The sequence below is a fragment of the Carya illinoinensis genome, chromosome 8, assembly GCF_018687715.1.
Source record: "Carya illinoinensis cultivar Pawnee chromosome 8, C.illinoinensisPawnee_v1, whole genome shotgun sequence".
Classification (NCBI taxonomy): domain Eukaryota; kingdom Viridiplantae; phylum Streptophyta; class Magnoliopsida; order Fagales; family Juglandaceae; genus Carya; species Carya illinoinensis.
This window is the reverse complement of record NC_056759.1, coordinates 4981392-4996862: the sequence shown is the minus strand read 5'-3', so window position 1 is coordinate 4996862 and position 15471 is coordinate 4981392. Positions and strand designations below refer to the sequence as shown.

The following is a 15471-nucleotide window of genomic DNA, read 5'->3' as shown; positions in this document are numbered from 1 at the left end:
TAAAACGATATTTTTTTTCTTAAAATATTAATTTCGTTTGTTAAAGAATAATTTTTCTTTTTCAAAACAGTATACTTGATACCCAATTTTTCAAGTTCCTCATATACATTTTCTAAAAAATTTTACAATTCTTCATATTAAGGATCTTCAATATTATCAAAATTTATTACCTTAATATCATCTTTAGCCATAAGATAAAGATTTGATGATTCTCCATTACTTGCTTCATTATCTGAGCTATTTGAATCATCATCCCATGTAACTTTCATTGCTTTCTTGCCCTTGTTTCAATCTTTTTTTAGCAGAAGACAATCTGACTTAATATGACTAGGCTTATTGCATTTATAATAAATTCAAGTGTCATTTTTACCTGAATCATTCTTGGAAAACTTTTTGAAGGATTTCCTTGAAGGAGTTTTATTTTTCTTTAAGAATCTCTAAATTCTTCTTATTATCATCGTAACTCCTTCATCTTTGTCGTCATTTTCCTAATCTTCATCACTTTCACTTTCATGAGAAACAGCTTTAAGTGCCAAGCTCTTTTTTGACTTTCTTTCTTCTTCTCCTCTTTTCAATGTGTACTTAGGGGTGATAAATGATCCGATGAGTTCATTCACTTCGAGCTTATTGAGGTCTCTAACTTCAAGAATCGTTGTAACTTTTGATTCCCAACGTTTTGGTAGAGAGTTGAGAATTTTTCTCACTATCTCCACTTTGGAATAAACTTTGCCAAGTGCTGTCAAACTGTTTATGATGTTAGTAAAACGAGTGTGTATACTAGAAATAGATTCATCATCATTCATCTTAAACATTTTATATTCATGAGTAAAAATATAAATTTTTGATTTCTTAAGTTGCGAAATTTCTTTATAAATAACTTTCAAATTATCCCAAATCATTTGCCGTAGCGCAAGTCATTATTCTATTAAACTCATTTCCATTGAGAGCATTATATAATAAATTCATAAAAGTTAAATTCAAAATATAAAGTCTATCATCTTCACGATCAAACTTTTCTTCTTCCTTTTTGACTTTTACTCCATCAACCACTTTTGTTGGAATATAAGGTCCATTTATAATACATTTCCAGATTTCTTGACCTGGAACCTGAAAGAATATTCTCATTCTAACTTTCCAGAACGAGTAATTGTTTCCAAAAAAGAGTTGAGACCGACTACTGTATTGACCTTTACGAAATGAAGCTGCAATGTTAGCCATAAGATTTTAACTCAAAATATAGTTAATTTTATAATAGAGCCTTTGCTCTGATACTAATTGTTGCCCAGATGACTAATACAAGAGGGGGGGTGAATTGACTTGTATTAAAACAATAACAATTATAAATCAAATATACAATATAAAATATAAACAAAATACGAAATACTAATAAATATAAAGAGTAAAGGTAAGAGAGAAGGAAACTCAGTATGTTAACGAGATTCGGCCCCACTGCCTACGTCCTCGCCTCAAGCTACCCCTTGAGGATCTCCAAATTTACTATTCAACATCTTTCAGGTGGAGATAGAAACCTATTACATCTTTGAACAACACCGCTACAAAGGATCCGTGTAGAACACCCTCTACACTTACAATCACCTTACACGTGGTTATTCAACTATTTCTTGTGTAGAACACTTTCTACACGCACAAGTGTTATACACACCCTTTTACTGATACAAGAGCTGATAGTGGGTAAGTTATCAGAAAACACTCATCAATGAGTGAAATAAGAACATTACAGCGCAAACTATATCTCTCAAAATGAAAAAGGGTTAAGACTCAATACTTAGACAAGAGAGAATGAAAGTTTTGAATGAATGTTGCATACTCTTGGTGTTGTAAATGTGAAACTCTCAAATGATCTATTTATAGGCATATGAGACTTCATATTCAAATTTAAAAAGATTCACATGTCAAAGACAACATCATTCACTTTTCAAAAAATTCAAACCTAATCTTTTTACTTTTTACATATGACAAAAGGAACACAGTTTACTTTTCAAAAATTTCAAACCTAATCTTTTTATTTTTTGCATATTCCAAAAAGAGCACACTTTACTTTTCAAAAATTTTAAATCAAATCTTTTTACTTTTTGCATATACCAAAAGGAACACACATTACTTTTCAAAATTTTCAAATAAAAACATCTACATTTTACATAAGTCAAAAAAAGTATCAATCATTTTTGAAAATATTCAAATAAAACATGCACATGTAAAAGATGACAATCAATCATCTTTAATATTTTCAAAGTTCAAACCTTTAATCATGTAATGCACATGTGAAAGATGACAATCAATCATCTTTCAAAATTTTTAAATTTAATTTTCAAAATATTCATGCACATGTAGAAAATGTATTTAATGTTTTATGATAAAATATTAATTTTGAGCCTTAATCCAAATTTTGAATTTTTAAGAGATTTACAACATTATTCTATGACTTTAATGTGAATTTGTTCGCTTCTTGCTCATACTTGGTTCCTTGATGTGCTTGACTCCATTGTGTAGACAATTTGAGTTTGAGATTTGAATTCATTTGTTATTATCAAAATCCATGTGTAGATATATGATTACACAAAGTTTGAAATCTTGGGTTCAACAAAAGTCTGTCAGATGAAATACATTCATCAGCTACCAGATAAATTTGTGTTGGATAGATGGAGGAAAGACGTAAAGAGATCTTACATAGTGGTTAAGAGTAGCTATTATGATTGTCGGGTCAATCCGGACGCATGGCTGCATGACCTTGTTGTTAAGAGATTAATGAGATTTGCGATGATAATTATGTGAACTCATTCTTTCATGTTTTAGATGAGTTTGAGCAGAAGACAATAGGGTTATAGCTTGAGTCTAGCCATACCAATTTGAAAGAGAATGTGGATGCTGAGAGGGGTAAGAAAATATTAAGTCCACACATTGTGAGGAGGAAAGGGAGACCGCCAACTCGAAGAAAGGTACCGATGGTCGAGAAGGCTGCAAGGAAGCGAAAGAAGAAACATATATTATATTACAGTTTGCTGAATTTATTCTGTACATATTGGATTATACTTCCAAAGTTTTGCTACTAATATATGTTATTTTATATTTTCCAACGAAGACCTGTAGAAAAATATTTGACGACGAATTAGAAAATGTTGACCCTAAACCGGTGTCAAAAGTTGTACCTACTATTGACGAGGTTGTTAGCCCAACCCAATGTAGTAATCTAACACAAGTAACGAATCTTGCCAATTATGAAATACAAATTGTGATATCCACAATTGGAGTCATTAATTTAAACATTTTTTCCCTGCAATAAATGAATTTGTAATAGTAATTATAGTAATTATTGATCATTGGGCATATTTTTTCAGGCTGACCCAAGCTTGCCACATGGAAGTTAGCATAGATATTAAGTCCCGGAGCAGATAATGTGTTAATGGTCTACTAATAATTATTTTGGATAACTCAGCATTTTGTGAACTTTGTGGTTGGAGAAGTCAGCATTTTGTGAACCATTCTAACCCTGTTTTGGTTACTATTTTCAGCTAACTTGCAGTATCCATGTTGCTACAAAAGGTATGTTTTACAAAATTCTGGCCAGCGGGAGAAAGTAAGACAATCCAGTAGTCATGTTTTTCTGCCATTTGAGTCCATTACAAGGCTACTATTTTTTATTTTTGTAGAATAACACCATTATCACAAAGTGTGCATGAAAATGTGACTGCTATTGGGTAATGGATTTTATTTATGTTATTCAGCAGAGGTTTTAGGGACAGGCTGACTTATTCTACCATTGTTTTCTTCTAGGTCTCACAATGCCATTCAGCAGAACTTAGGCGAATAATCCCTTGTTTTAAACGTCCTTCGTGTGATAATACACATACTTGTGCCCTTTTCTATGAAATTTATTGTGCACAAATGGTGTAATTTTGGGTGGGTAAGGAAAATAGGTGATATGATAAAGCATTATTTCATTTGTTCTATATATATATATAATCCAAGTGGTCTCTGGCATTTCCAGGAACTGCCTTGGACATGGATCAGAATTTTCCTGGAAATTTAACATCTTTCTGGTTGTGCAGTATCAGTTTTGTATGGGGGGAGAGAATGATCACTTACAAGCTTAGTCTTCTACCATTGGATTGTGGGAAGTGTAACCATATTATCTCGGCGTTCGACCTATATGAAGTGAAACATAACATACCAATGAGATTACAATATTCTATTTAGAGGGGGTTTAGAAGCTTGCGTTCGCATCCATTGTGCTTTCTAAATATGCTGAAAGTCTACATATTTGTTAAATTTTATTATATATGTGTAGGAAGTTCATAAATGGTATTGGCTTTGCATTTAATATCTTGTTGATCATCTTGCAGTGGGCAGATGGGTGCTTTTGAACCTGATCCTGATCATCACTTTGGATATTTGTCAAGGTGCTTGTTGGCCAAATTTATTTTGTAAAGGGATGTCAATTCTACCACTGGAATCTATTACTCAGAGTACAACCTTGCAAAATTTGTAAATAGAATTGTATGTGGAATTAAGATTTGTAGATAGAATTGTATATGGAGTGCTTTATTTTGTTGTAAATAATTGTGGTTAATGGAAGCGAGGATATTTTGAATGAATTTATATGTCACATGAGGTACAAGATTTTAATTTTGAGTCCACACGGATTGCAGTGTGGATATTTTGAATGAATTTATATGTCACATGATGGATTTTCTAGAAGGTATGTTAAAGACATTACATATTCTTTTGTAATTTATGTCCCGAGTTTTGGTATGACCCATATGCACATGTGCAAGGTATCCCATCTAATATTGGGAGAACATCTTGTAAAAATGTGAAGTTGATGCCACTTGAGAACAGGTATCGATAATGATCTTTCTACCAATAAAGGTTGAAATAGTTGTTGAAATAGTTGTATGTTTATAAACTACAACTCAGTTATTGGTACTATATATATTAGGAAGCAGAAGTCGTGGGTATTAAAATTTTCAGTTTTTTGCTAATATATACATATATATAAGGAAGCACTTTGGACTAACTGCACATTTTTATACAACCCCCAGCGTCAGAAAAACAAAGGGATCTAGAAGGCATGTGTTTTTTATTTTTAATTTGATGATGGAAGCAAGATTGAGTTGAGTGAAAAATACAAACCTCATAAGAAAATGAATGAGGTAACCAATATCTGGGCACTTTCTGGGTAATTGCTATATGCGTGAGAACTTGGGTAATGTATTTACACATGTCCGGCTATGGCCAAGGTAATTTCAATCATTGGAGGCACACAGTGGGGTTGGATCCATGTATCCCACAGCTGTCCATGACTTTTTTCCAAACCAAAAAATGTTGCCAATGCCCAAAATCAGTACAACAACTACTGCTGAAAATATCACATGTTATCCACAACAAGCATATAAGTTTAAACATAGTTAGAGACTATATCATACATGTTTGTCTACGAGTTTAGAGTTATTTACACATGCCTAACTAGCATGATACGTAGGCATTCAGAACCAACCAAAAAATCTTACAAGAGATTCAAACCAAAAAATACACAACAAAAAATGTACAATCATATTCTCTACTATCCTTCTTCCCAGGTCGTCTTCTTGTTTGTTAAGCATATTCTCTCTCTCTCTATTAGTTTGTCCTTCTCTTTTTATGCTTCATATTCACGCAACAATAAAGCATCCTTCCTCTTTCGAAGTTCATTCTCTCTTGTCTGCTTGACACTCTCACGTACTACTGATTGAAGTATATCGTCCCAAAAGAAGAATTGACATCTTCTTTCTCCTTGTGTACAATAAAAGGAATTTCAACCCCCATTACTCAATAAACATCTACATGCATTCCTAGGCAAAGAACAATAGGCGCAGGTTAATTACCGTCTGATAATTCGGACAAGCATAAAATTTCCTATTTGGATTTTTGTGGGTGCAGGAGATCTTTAATAGTGCTTTCAAAGCACACCAACAACTCGGTGATTCAATTTCAAGATCATTCACTACAGATGATGATGATTGACTCGATGCCATAGTTGATCTAGATGATGATTGACAAATTATCCCCAAAAAATATTACACAATATTTATAGTAGTAACTACTTTAAGTGCAAAACAAAACCAAATCCAATTAAGTGCAAGACATCATTAGCATAATTATTGGAAGTTAGGAGCAAAATATAAAACATCATGTATAGGGCTGATTTCTAAGATAAAGCATTCTACAATGCTGCAGCAATATAGAATAACCTAGTGTAGTCATAAATAGCATTGTTTTAGGGGACATGAAGAAAAAGATAAACACCCAACCACTATAAATAAACCAAAACAAAGCACAAAAAGTTCATGGTAAGCTCTCCGACTGGAAAAGGAATCTTGATCCACCTAAGATGACAACAACAAATAAATAATTAAATTGTTAAATCTGAAACTGAACAGCAGAACATGCTTGGCCTACCTTACAATTTTTGCAATTTCATTTTGTGCTTTCTGTTATTAGGATTTAGTTGAAAATCTCTACGTCCATAAGAACAATAACAGTTGCTTTTAACAAAATTAATGTGAAGTTCCAAAAGAGTAACTAGAGTTGTGAGACCCATGTATACACAGGACATACGTACAAAAAAAGGAGTGGTCATAAACTAGTGAAAACCACAAAGCAATAGAGTTGAGAAAGACTAAGACTATACAAAAACCTCCTCATTATTCAATAAAAACCATTACATGTCAGATTAGAGTTGAGAAATAGTTGAGTTGAGGAAGAAGTGAACTATCAATTAACTTCAAGGTCAGACTATGTTAAACAATACAACATTCAAGATCTCTCATAAAAAAGATGCTGACATTCCACATTATTTAAATAGAGCCACACCAAAGATTAAAGAGAGGTATCATTCTATAAACATGCCTCAAATCAACAATAAATTTATGTACAAAGGTTTGTAGTGTAATAACGCTAGTCTAATAAGATGAGCACGCGACTGAAGAGAATACGAGTTACTAAAGGTCAACATGAGAAACCTTTGTCTAAAGTAGAGTTTGCAAGCATCGGATGCATGCTGGGAAACAAAACAAGTAATTGCAAAAATGATCAAGCTACCTTAAGCCTACAAAGATATAAAAAGTTGGGATAGCATGGCCCTCAAGTTTTCAAATAATTAAACCTAAACTGAGATTACAGAGGCATAAATCTAGGCACTTATGACTTATCACACATGGTTAATCTCAACTTTAAACAAGAAATTGAAAAACAAAAATGCAAATTCTAAACAAGAGCAACGTTAAAATGCAGTGCTTACTTTACCCAAGTAGGGTTAGGTTTCAACCCAGCACAGGCCACAGTGGCCATCAAGGCAGAGTTGATGTACATTTGCAATGTTCTCTTACCATTTCCAATTTTTCCTGTCAATTCTAAAGGTAGCTGTTTTGGAGCACAATAATTTGTCAAATTCCCACTATTGTCAATTTGAAAAGATAAAATTGCATGCTCCAAGACCTTTACTCTTTGCTTGGAGAATTCAAAATTTGAACAAGCACAAAGTTATGTGCTTATGGAAACCCAATGAGAACAAAAGATCCCCAAGAAGAATAGTTACACTTTCAGTAAACCCACCATTGCCACCATTCAAAATTGAAATGATTATTTTTGGTGAGTAGTAATAAAAGTTTCAATAAAAATCGTGAAAGAAACATACAAGTACACATGATGTATACAATCATACAATTCCCCATCGGACTTTAAAGGAAAGAAAATGCAATCCCCCCATAGACAAACAGGACACAAACAAGAGACATAACATAAGGATTGGTTATAGTCATATGTACTAGGCTTGAGATAGGTAATGCTCTATCTTGACTCTATACTCTAATATTTATTACTTAGCACACCATATGTGTTAGGTAGTGATGAAGGGCTAAAAAAATAAAGACACTATAATTATTCATACATGTCAATAGCATTCCCTTGAAACTTCCATGGGTCATAACAGGAACCAACCTCATTATTTGGGTAAACCAAAAGCTAGGCCTGATGTAATAAATGGGATATCAACAACATATTTATCATGGTAGTAAAATACTATACTATAATAATGAATAATCAAAACATGTGCCCTATTTTTTATTGACTATTCATTCTTCATATGTATATATAATAATGAATAATCTATTTATTATAGCTAAAATAACCTTTTTAATTTTCTATTCTATAAAAACATTGCAGCAAACCAAAGACAATAATTGGCAAGATAAGATATCTTCAGCTAAAAAAAATAATCATCAACATTCAATAGCAGTGACTACTTCTCTCCATTGCCACCATTCAACATTTCAAAGGATACACAAAACTTGAGTGGTTCAGATGACTCTCATTTCACAGCTCAATGTTTCTTTACATCTCCTGTACTAAGGGGATAGATCTACAACTTAGACTAATACAAGATATGAAACCAAAATAACTACATACGAGACGAGCTCAATAAACCAAGCTGGGATTAATAAGCAACTAAAATCTGCTAACCAAACACAGAATTTCCAAAACAGTTTCAACAAGTTTCAAATTATTGTACAAAAACAATAACCCAAATAAATATCAGATCATTTTGTATACAATTAGGTTAATAACCCAAGAACAAAAATTGCTAAAGATTACAAAATACTATTCGATGTAGACTTAACAAAAATGTACCTTTGACCTTCAATCCTGCAATGGCTCACGGCTATAGGAGATAATGGGTGAGAGACAGAAAATGGGTGAGAGAGAAGTGGTTCGAGCAAACAAAATTGGACAAAATCCAAGTTACACAGAATTAGAAAAATAAAAAACCTACCTTTGAGGAGGAATCGGTCCAGCGGCTCGGTTAGGCTTCGAGTTCGAAAGGGAGAAGATCGTCGATACTAAAAGGCCTAATTTCTAGGGTTTGGGACATGGGGGGTGGTTTTGGCATTTGCGTGAGAGTCGAATGAGGCCTCGGGGTGAGAAACAAGCTTCGATTGACTCTGGATCCATAGTTGAAATAATGAGAGGTAGAATCGTAACACACCTGAATGAAGGTAGTCAAGAGGTCTTCGACTATGAGAACTATTGAAAAGGGAGATTGAAGAGGGAGAATGGGAGAATGAATTGCAGGTTGAAGTTTTCAATTTCATACTTTCTTAATAAAATCGTAACATGTGACCCACGCCCGATTTACCACGTCAGGCGTGTGGCGTGCGGAAAATAAAACGAAAGCTGGATAGACTTTTTGATTCGGTTGGCATTTTTGTCTGTAGGATGATATATTAAGAAAAGAAGAATAAATTATTTAATGCAATTTTTTTGATTTGTCTCATGGGCAAACGTACCCACTTACTGTAACATATAGATGACTATGAATGTGAGCCTTGACTTTAAGGAGCCCTTAAATTATCGCACCCATGCAACGGTCAAAAATATGAAACGGTGATCACTCACAGGCTGCTGTCAAACCACAGCCTATACATGCAACAACTGTAAAAAAGTAAAAACTGTTGACACGCGGCAGAGCCATATACAATTCTGCTACGTACAAACGCCACTACGTAAGCGGCATGTAAACTGTGCGAATGTGGCAAAGCTTCTGTCAAAAAAATAAAATAAAAATATAAAAGTAGACTTTTGACTTTCGAGAGTTCATATTTCAGACCCATTTCTTCGTCTTCCCCACAGCACGCTCCATCTTCATCTTCTTCACTCAATCGATTTCCTTCCTTCACTATCCTTAAATCATTTTCTTCTCTTCATTCTCTCTCCTTCCTCAATTGTCTCATCTCTCCCATTAGTTTCCCTTCAAAACTCAAATATGCCATTTCACAGCTCACAAAAAAAAAAAAAAAAAAAAAGTATGTGCCTTCCTCTGTAAAATTAGAATATTGATCTGTTACACAAAATTGCTGCACCGAAAAACAACCCCACAAAACCACATACCCATGAACCATTTCCCAACCCCACGAAAACAGAGCCCAAAAAAAAATATTGATCTGTGAAATGGCTAACATTTGTGACTGTGGGAAGGAGAGGTTCGTAGCTACACTTTCAAGCTTTTAAGGAAGACGAAGTTGAACTGCTACAGATTTCTGGAATGACTGGAAGAAATAGGAAAAATGTGTTTGTGGGGAAGAAGAAAGAATGGTTCTGAAATGGAGGAAGCGAAGTTTGAAGAAAGAAAAACTCATTTATTAGATTTCATGATTAATAGATTTCTCACCAAACCCATTTCAACTATTTCTTACAACTTCATCCCTAGAATTATCCTCTGAGCCTAAGGGTTACGAAATGGTCAAATAGAGAGGGAGATGGAGATGGAGAGGGAGCCCAACCTTTCTAAACGAGATGCCAGCTTTGAAGGAAGTGAGAAGATTTCGATTTTGAAGGGGAGCAGTGGTTCGATTTCGAGTGGGGCTTTCATGGGAATGAGAGAGAATCCTGTTTGAGGAAGACGAAGGGGAATGGAGCTCTGGAACGAAAGGGAACGGAACTCTTAAATGAAAGATGAAAATGGGGCGAATAGAAACTGAGGGGGATGGAGACTTCAAAGGGCTATCATCTTCAAATCGGTGAATTGCAGATATTTTGCCACATCAGCAACCGTTTGCACGGCGCTTACCTCAAGCGACTGCATACAGAGTTTTTCAAATAATAAACACATTTTATCTTCCGCAACATATTTCGAAACTATATTTTAAAGGAAGGTATATTTTTATAGAAAATAACAGACATACAATCTTTTTTTTTCATAATTTTTTTTATCTAATTATATTTTAATTTTTATAAGGGTAATTTATAAAAATAATATCATTTTATGCAAATATTTTTATTTTAGAATATGAATTTATAAAGAATTATAAAAAATTTATATAAGTATGGCTATTATATAAAATATCCTTGTTTTAAAATGTCACGTTTTTTCGGTGTTGTTTCTTTTCATAAAAAAACAAAAAACAAAAAAACAAAAAAACAAAAAAAACAAAACGGTTCCTTCCGCAGACGTGACAATTAGCATTTCAAATTTGCAATGTCAATGCCAAACTGTGGAATAATCTCCACACGTAAGTAAAAGAATTTTAAGCGACTGAACATCCTAACCTTTTTATTTGAGAATAAATATAAAGTGACAATTATTTCACAGCCAAGTGATGATCGGTCTTCACAGCATTTCATGTTACAATTATAAAAAATTTTACTCATCAACTTTACACACTATATTTTATATATAATTTTTTAATTTTTTTATTAAATATATAATATTTGAATAATGAGTAGAAAATTTTAATTAATTTTTAAAAAAAAATTAAAAATTAAAAAAACATAAAATAAAATTAATGTATACTTCATGAAAATGATAACTTGTAAAACTCTATTTTGAAATCGAAGAGAGTGCGTCAATATTGTTACAGTCGAATACCTACCACTACAATAAATAATAAAATAAACAAGTCGTGTAGATCTTTGTCACGATCACGAATCGTGCACGGTAAAAATGGTTAAAAGCTGGCCCCACGTCTGACGAACGATTTGGAAAATGCTGTGCCGGGCGGTACCGTTCAAGCATATCTGTACCGTTCGATAATTTTTTTTTTTATTTAGTAATTAAAAAAGAAATTTTAAATATATTGATATATTTTTTATATTTTAAAAATATTTAAATTTATTAAAAAAAAAATTTTAAATTTATAACTAAGCGGAACGCCAGGATAAACGCTGGCAGCATAGTAGCCTGCCCCATCTGATTTTGATGCACGCATTGCTATAATTAGTAAGAGAATTATTATATCAATCAAGTATGGTATACTCTGGTAATTCATTCCGTTCTGACATCTTTATTCGTCTGTAGCTTTGTCTACTTGACGTCGGTGGTGTAGATTATTCATTGAAGTCAGTATTTTATTAAATGAGAGCCGTAGATCGACCATAGTGCGTTTTGGCTTATAAAACTAGATTTTATGGCCGACCTCCAAATCTCTGGCGGCTGAGGTGGGAAAGGAGGACGACTCGGGATCCTTTCCCTACTAGCTCTATAAAAACCAAGCCAATTCTCTCGCCAGGATTATCCCATTTTCAATTGATCTGTGCCTAGAGTGACAGAGAGAGAAACTGTGTTGATTCCCAAGGCCTTAATTAATGGAGAAGCCCCATGCAGTCTGCATCCCCTTCCCAGCTCAAGGTCACATAAACCCCATGCTAAAGCTGGCCAAACTCCTGCACTACAGAGGCTTACACATCACTTTCGTCAACACAGAGTTCAACCGCAAACGTCTCTTGAAATCCCGAGGTCCCAACTCTCTCGACGGCCTTCCCTCCTTCCGATTCACAACAATACCCGACGGCCTTCCTGAGTCCGATGCCGATGCCACCCAGGACATTCCGTCCCTGTGCGAATCCACGAAAAAGCATTGCTTAGCTCCCTTCAGAAACCTTCTTCGGAAACTGAACGACACCTCTTCGTCAAACGTCCCCCCGGTCTCTTGCATAGTTTCCGACGGTATCATGAGTTTCACTCTTGATGCAGCAGCAGAACTGGGCGTCCCTGAGGTTCTTTTCTGGACGACCAGTGCCTGTGGTTTCATGGGCTACGCTCAATATCGCCGTCTCGTGGAGGAAGGTCTAACACCACTCAAAGGTACTACTACAAACTTATCAATCAAGTACAACTTCGTTCTTTTATTTTCGTAGCCGCTAATTCTCGTTTCATCTTCTGCTAAACACTATGCTTGTAAGTAGAACTTTAACTATTGTCATGAACTGATCTGATGTATCGACTGTCAAATTTCTTTGATGTGCAGATGCGAGCTATTTAACTAATGGGTATTTGGATATGGTCATAGATTGGATTCCTGGTATGAAAGGTATCCGTTTCAGAGATCTTCCAAGCTTCATTAGAACCACAGATCCTGATGAATTTCTGTTAAGTTTTCCAATGGTTGAAGCCGAGAGAGCTCGAAAGGCTTCTGCTCTTATCTTTAATACGTTTGAGCCATTAGAGCAAGAAGTTTTGGACGCACTTTCATCCATGTTTCCCCCCATTTACACCGTCGGTCCCCTACAACTTCTCGTAAACCAGATCCCGGGTGGTGAATATAAATCAATTGGATCAAACCTATGGAAAGAAGAATATTCGTGTCTGGAATGGCTGGACAAAAAAGAACCCAAATCCGTTGTTTACGTGAATTTTGGAAGCGTAACGGTCATGACAAGCAAGCAATTAATTGATTTTGCTTGGGGACTTGCAAATAGTAATCAAACATTCCTGTGGGTTATAAGGCCGGATCTCGTGGAGGGTGATTTGTCCATTCTTCCACCTGAGTTCTTGGCGCAGAGCAAAGAAAGGAGTCTTTTAGCAAGTTGGTGTCCTCAAGAACAAGTTCTCAGCCATCCGTCCGTTGGAGGATTTCTGACGCACAGCGGATGGAATTCCACGATCGAAAGCTTGAGCAGCGGAGTGCCAATGCTCTGTTGGCCGTTCTTTTCTGAGCAACTAACCAATTGTAGGTTCTCTTGCAATGAGTGGGGCGTGGGCATGGAGATTGAGGGAGATGCAGGCAGAGAGAAAATAGAGAGCCTTGTGAGAGAGCTGATGCTGGGAGAAAAGGGGAGAGAGTTGAGGAAGAAAGCTGAAGAATGGAAGAGGTTGGCGGAGGAAGCCGTCACAAGCAAACCGAAAGGCTCTTCTTACGCGAATTTAGACAAAATGATTAATCAAGTGCTAATTCGTTCTGCAAGAGAATAGACTTAACGGCAGATTACTAAAATTATTCCCATCGTGTCGTTTTCCATCACCATAGCATGGATATCGCTCTCTGTAACGTGCGAAATAATATTGGGAGATGCTGAATATTCGATCGGTAGTCGTATTGGTTAGTCTCTTATTAAAGCTCCTACTACTTGTTGGAAATTCTTGTTCGTGTTTCTAATTTGTTTTCTCGGCACTGAACCCATACGTGCACCTATTTTTCCCATTATTTTCTTATAACTGTACAGTTGTTTTGAACACCATACATGCTGATGCGCAGGTGGGGGTTTTCATCATTCCTACTTAATCATATTTGAGGATCTTATAAAGTTACAATTGTTTTAAATTGAGGCTCATATGTCACACTTGGCTTAATCATTCATACTTGACAAGCCGTAGACTTATCTCCCACCGATAAAACTTTATTTTATAGATGTCAAAGAGGAGAAAAACCAAAATAGGACTTAGATGACACCTGAAAGGATTAGAGTAAGAGTAATGAAAAAAATATCGTTTATGGAATAATCTGAATTTTTGTTGGTGTTGTTTTTATGTACGAACAGTTTGAGTTAGTTTAATGTTTAGAACTCAATTTTTTTTTTTACCTCAATGGAATCATTTCCAATATTTAGAAAATTGGAAGTTGTTGTGAACGTGTTTCACGGATACTCACACACAATCATATGCAACTAAAAAGTTGAGTGACTTGGAAGTTCTGGAGAATGCCTCTAATGCCTAAATCAATAATTATAATGGAAAACTCCCTTTACCATCCTATGAATTAGATGATCTTCACGTACCTTAGCAATATGTATTATGGAACCCCTGAGATTTCTATTACCATGCGATAGCGGACTTATCTGCTATTCGAAATTTAAGTCTCAAGATATAGAGCTTATCTACACAAGGATGAACAAATGATTTGATAGCTCTCCTTGTCCAATGGACTCTCAAATAGTTGTTCTATCAATGGTTTGGGTCGATCAGGCCTTCAAGGTGAATCTTAGGCTATTGGCCCAAGTCCTACCTCAGGCCCGTAGGAAGGATCTAGGGCTATTGTGCCCACGTGGTACCCTAGGCCCGTGTGGCAGCCATTTTAGCCTTGGAGAGGTACTAAGCCCTTTCCATTTTCTTTTAAAAAATCGACGATTTCCTGTGTCTAAGAATGACAGTACTTTAAAGCCTAAAATTCTATTAGGCTATTGTGATACTCCGTTTTTATGTATATTTTTACTGAAGTAGTATTTTAATTTAATTTAAATATTAGTTCTTTTATTTTAAATTATCGTATTTTAATTGGATTCATTTAGTTGTAATATTTGTTTTGTAGAACTTTCTTAATATTAATTATCGTTTTGAGTTTAAATTGCTGTGTAATTTATTTTAGTTTGTTTTATGATTTAAAATTATGTTGTTAGTTTTCACTAGTTACTTGTTATATTTTAGCTTGTTGTGGTGTTTAAATTATTTTAATCGTTTTATAGCTTTTAAAATTATTTTCGTCGAATCAGTTTTTGGACTCCAGAGATGAGGATTGGACCTCATTTATTTTCCCCATCTTTTCTTTTTCTCTTTTTCTTTTTCTCTTTTCTTTCTTTTCTTTTTTCTTTCTTTTTCTTCTTCCTTTCCGTTCTTCTTCCGCACGCGCTACGCTCTCTCTCTCTCTCTCTCTCTCTCTCTCTCTCTCTCTCTCTCTCTCTCTCTCTCTCTCTCTCTCTCTCTCTCTC

At 34.8% G+C, this 15471-nt stretch overlaps 1 protein-coding gene and 1 long non-coding RNA gene across 3 annotated transcripts; one reads left to right on the top strand and one right to left on the bottom strand.

Annotated features, from left to right (window-relative positions):
* Positions 1-5362: 5362 nt before the first annotated feature.
* On the bottom strand, positions 5363-9169 carry LOC122317752. The gene is made up of 2 exons (XR_006244634.1): positions 8828-9169; positions 5363-5849 (listed from the first exon to the last, which is right to left on the bottom strand). It is a non-coding gene; the product is annotated as an uncharacterized LOC122317752 (long non-coding RNA).
* Positions 9170-11928: 2759 nt separating this feature from the next.
* LOC122317751 (7-deoxyloganetin glucosyltransferase-like) lies at positions 11929-14091 on the top strand. Of its 2 annotated transcripts, XR_006244633.1 has the most exons (3): positions 11929-12634; positions 12798-13868; positions 14025-14091. XR_006244633.1 is itself a non-coding variant. In XM_043134743.1 (2 exons), exons 1-2 carry the CDS (start codon positions 12136-12138, stop codon positions 13739-13741), a joined length of 1443 nt encoding a protein of 480 aa, XP_042990677.1. In that variant the 5' UTR covers positions 11929-12135; the 3' UTR covers positions 13742-14091. The 2 variants fall into 2 exon arrangements, 1 of the variants encoding a protein (XP_042990677.1); XM_043134743.1 differs by having other exon boundaries at positions 12798-14091.
* Positions 14092-15471: the final 1380 nt, after the last annotated feature.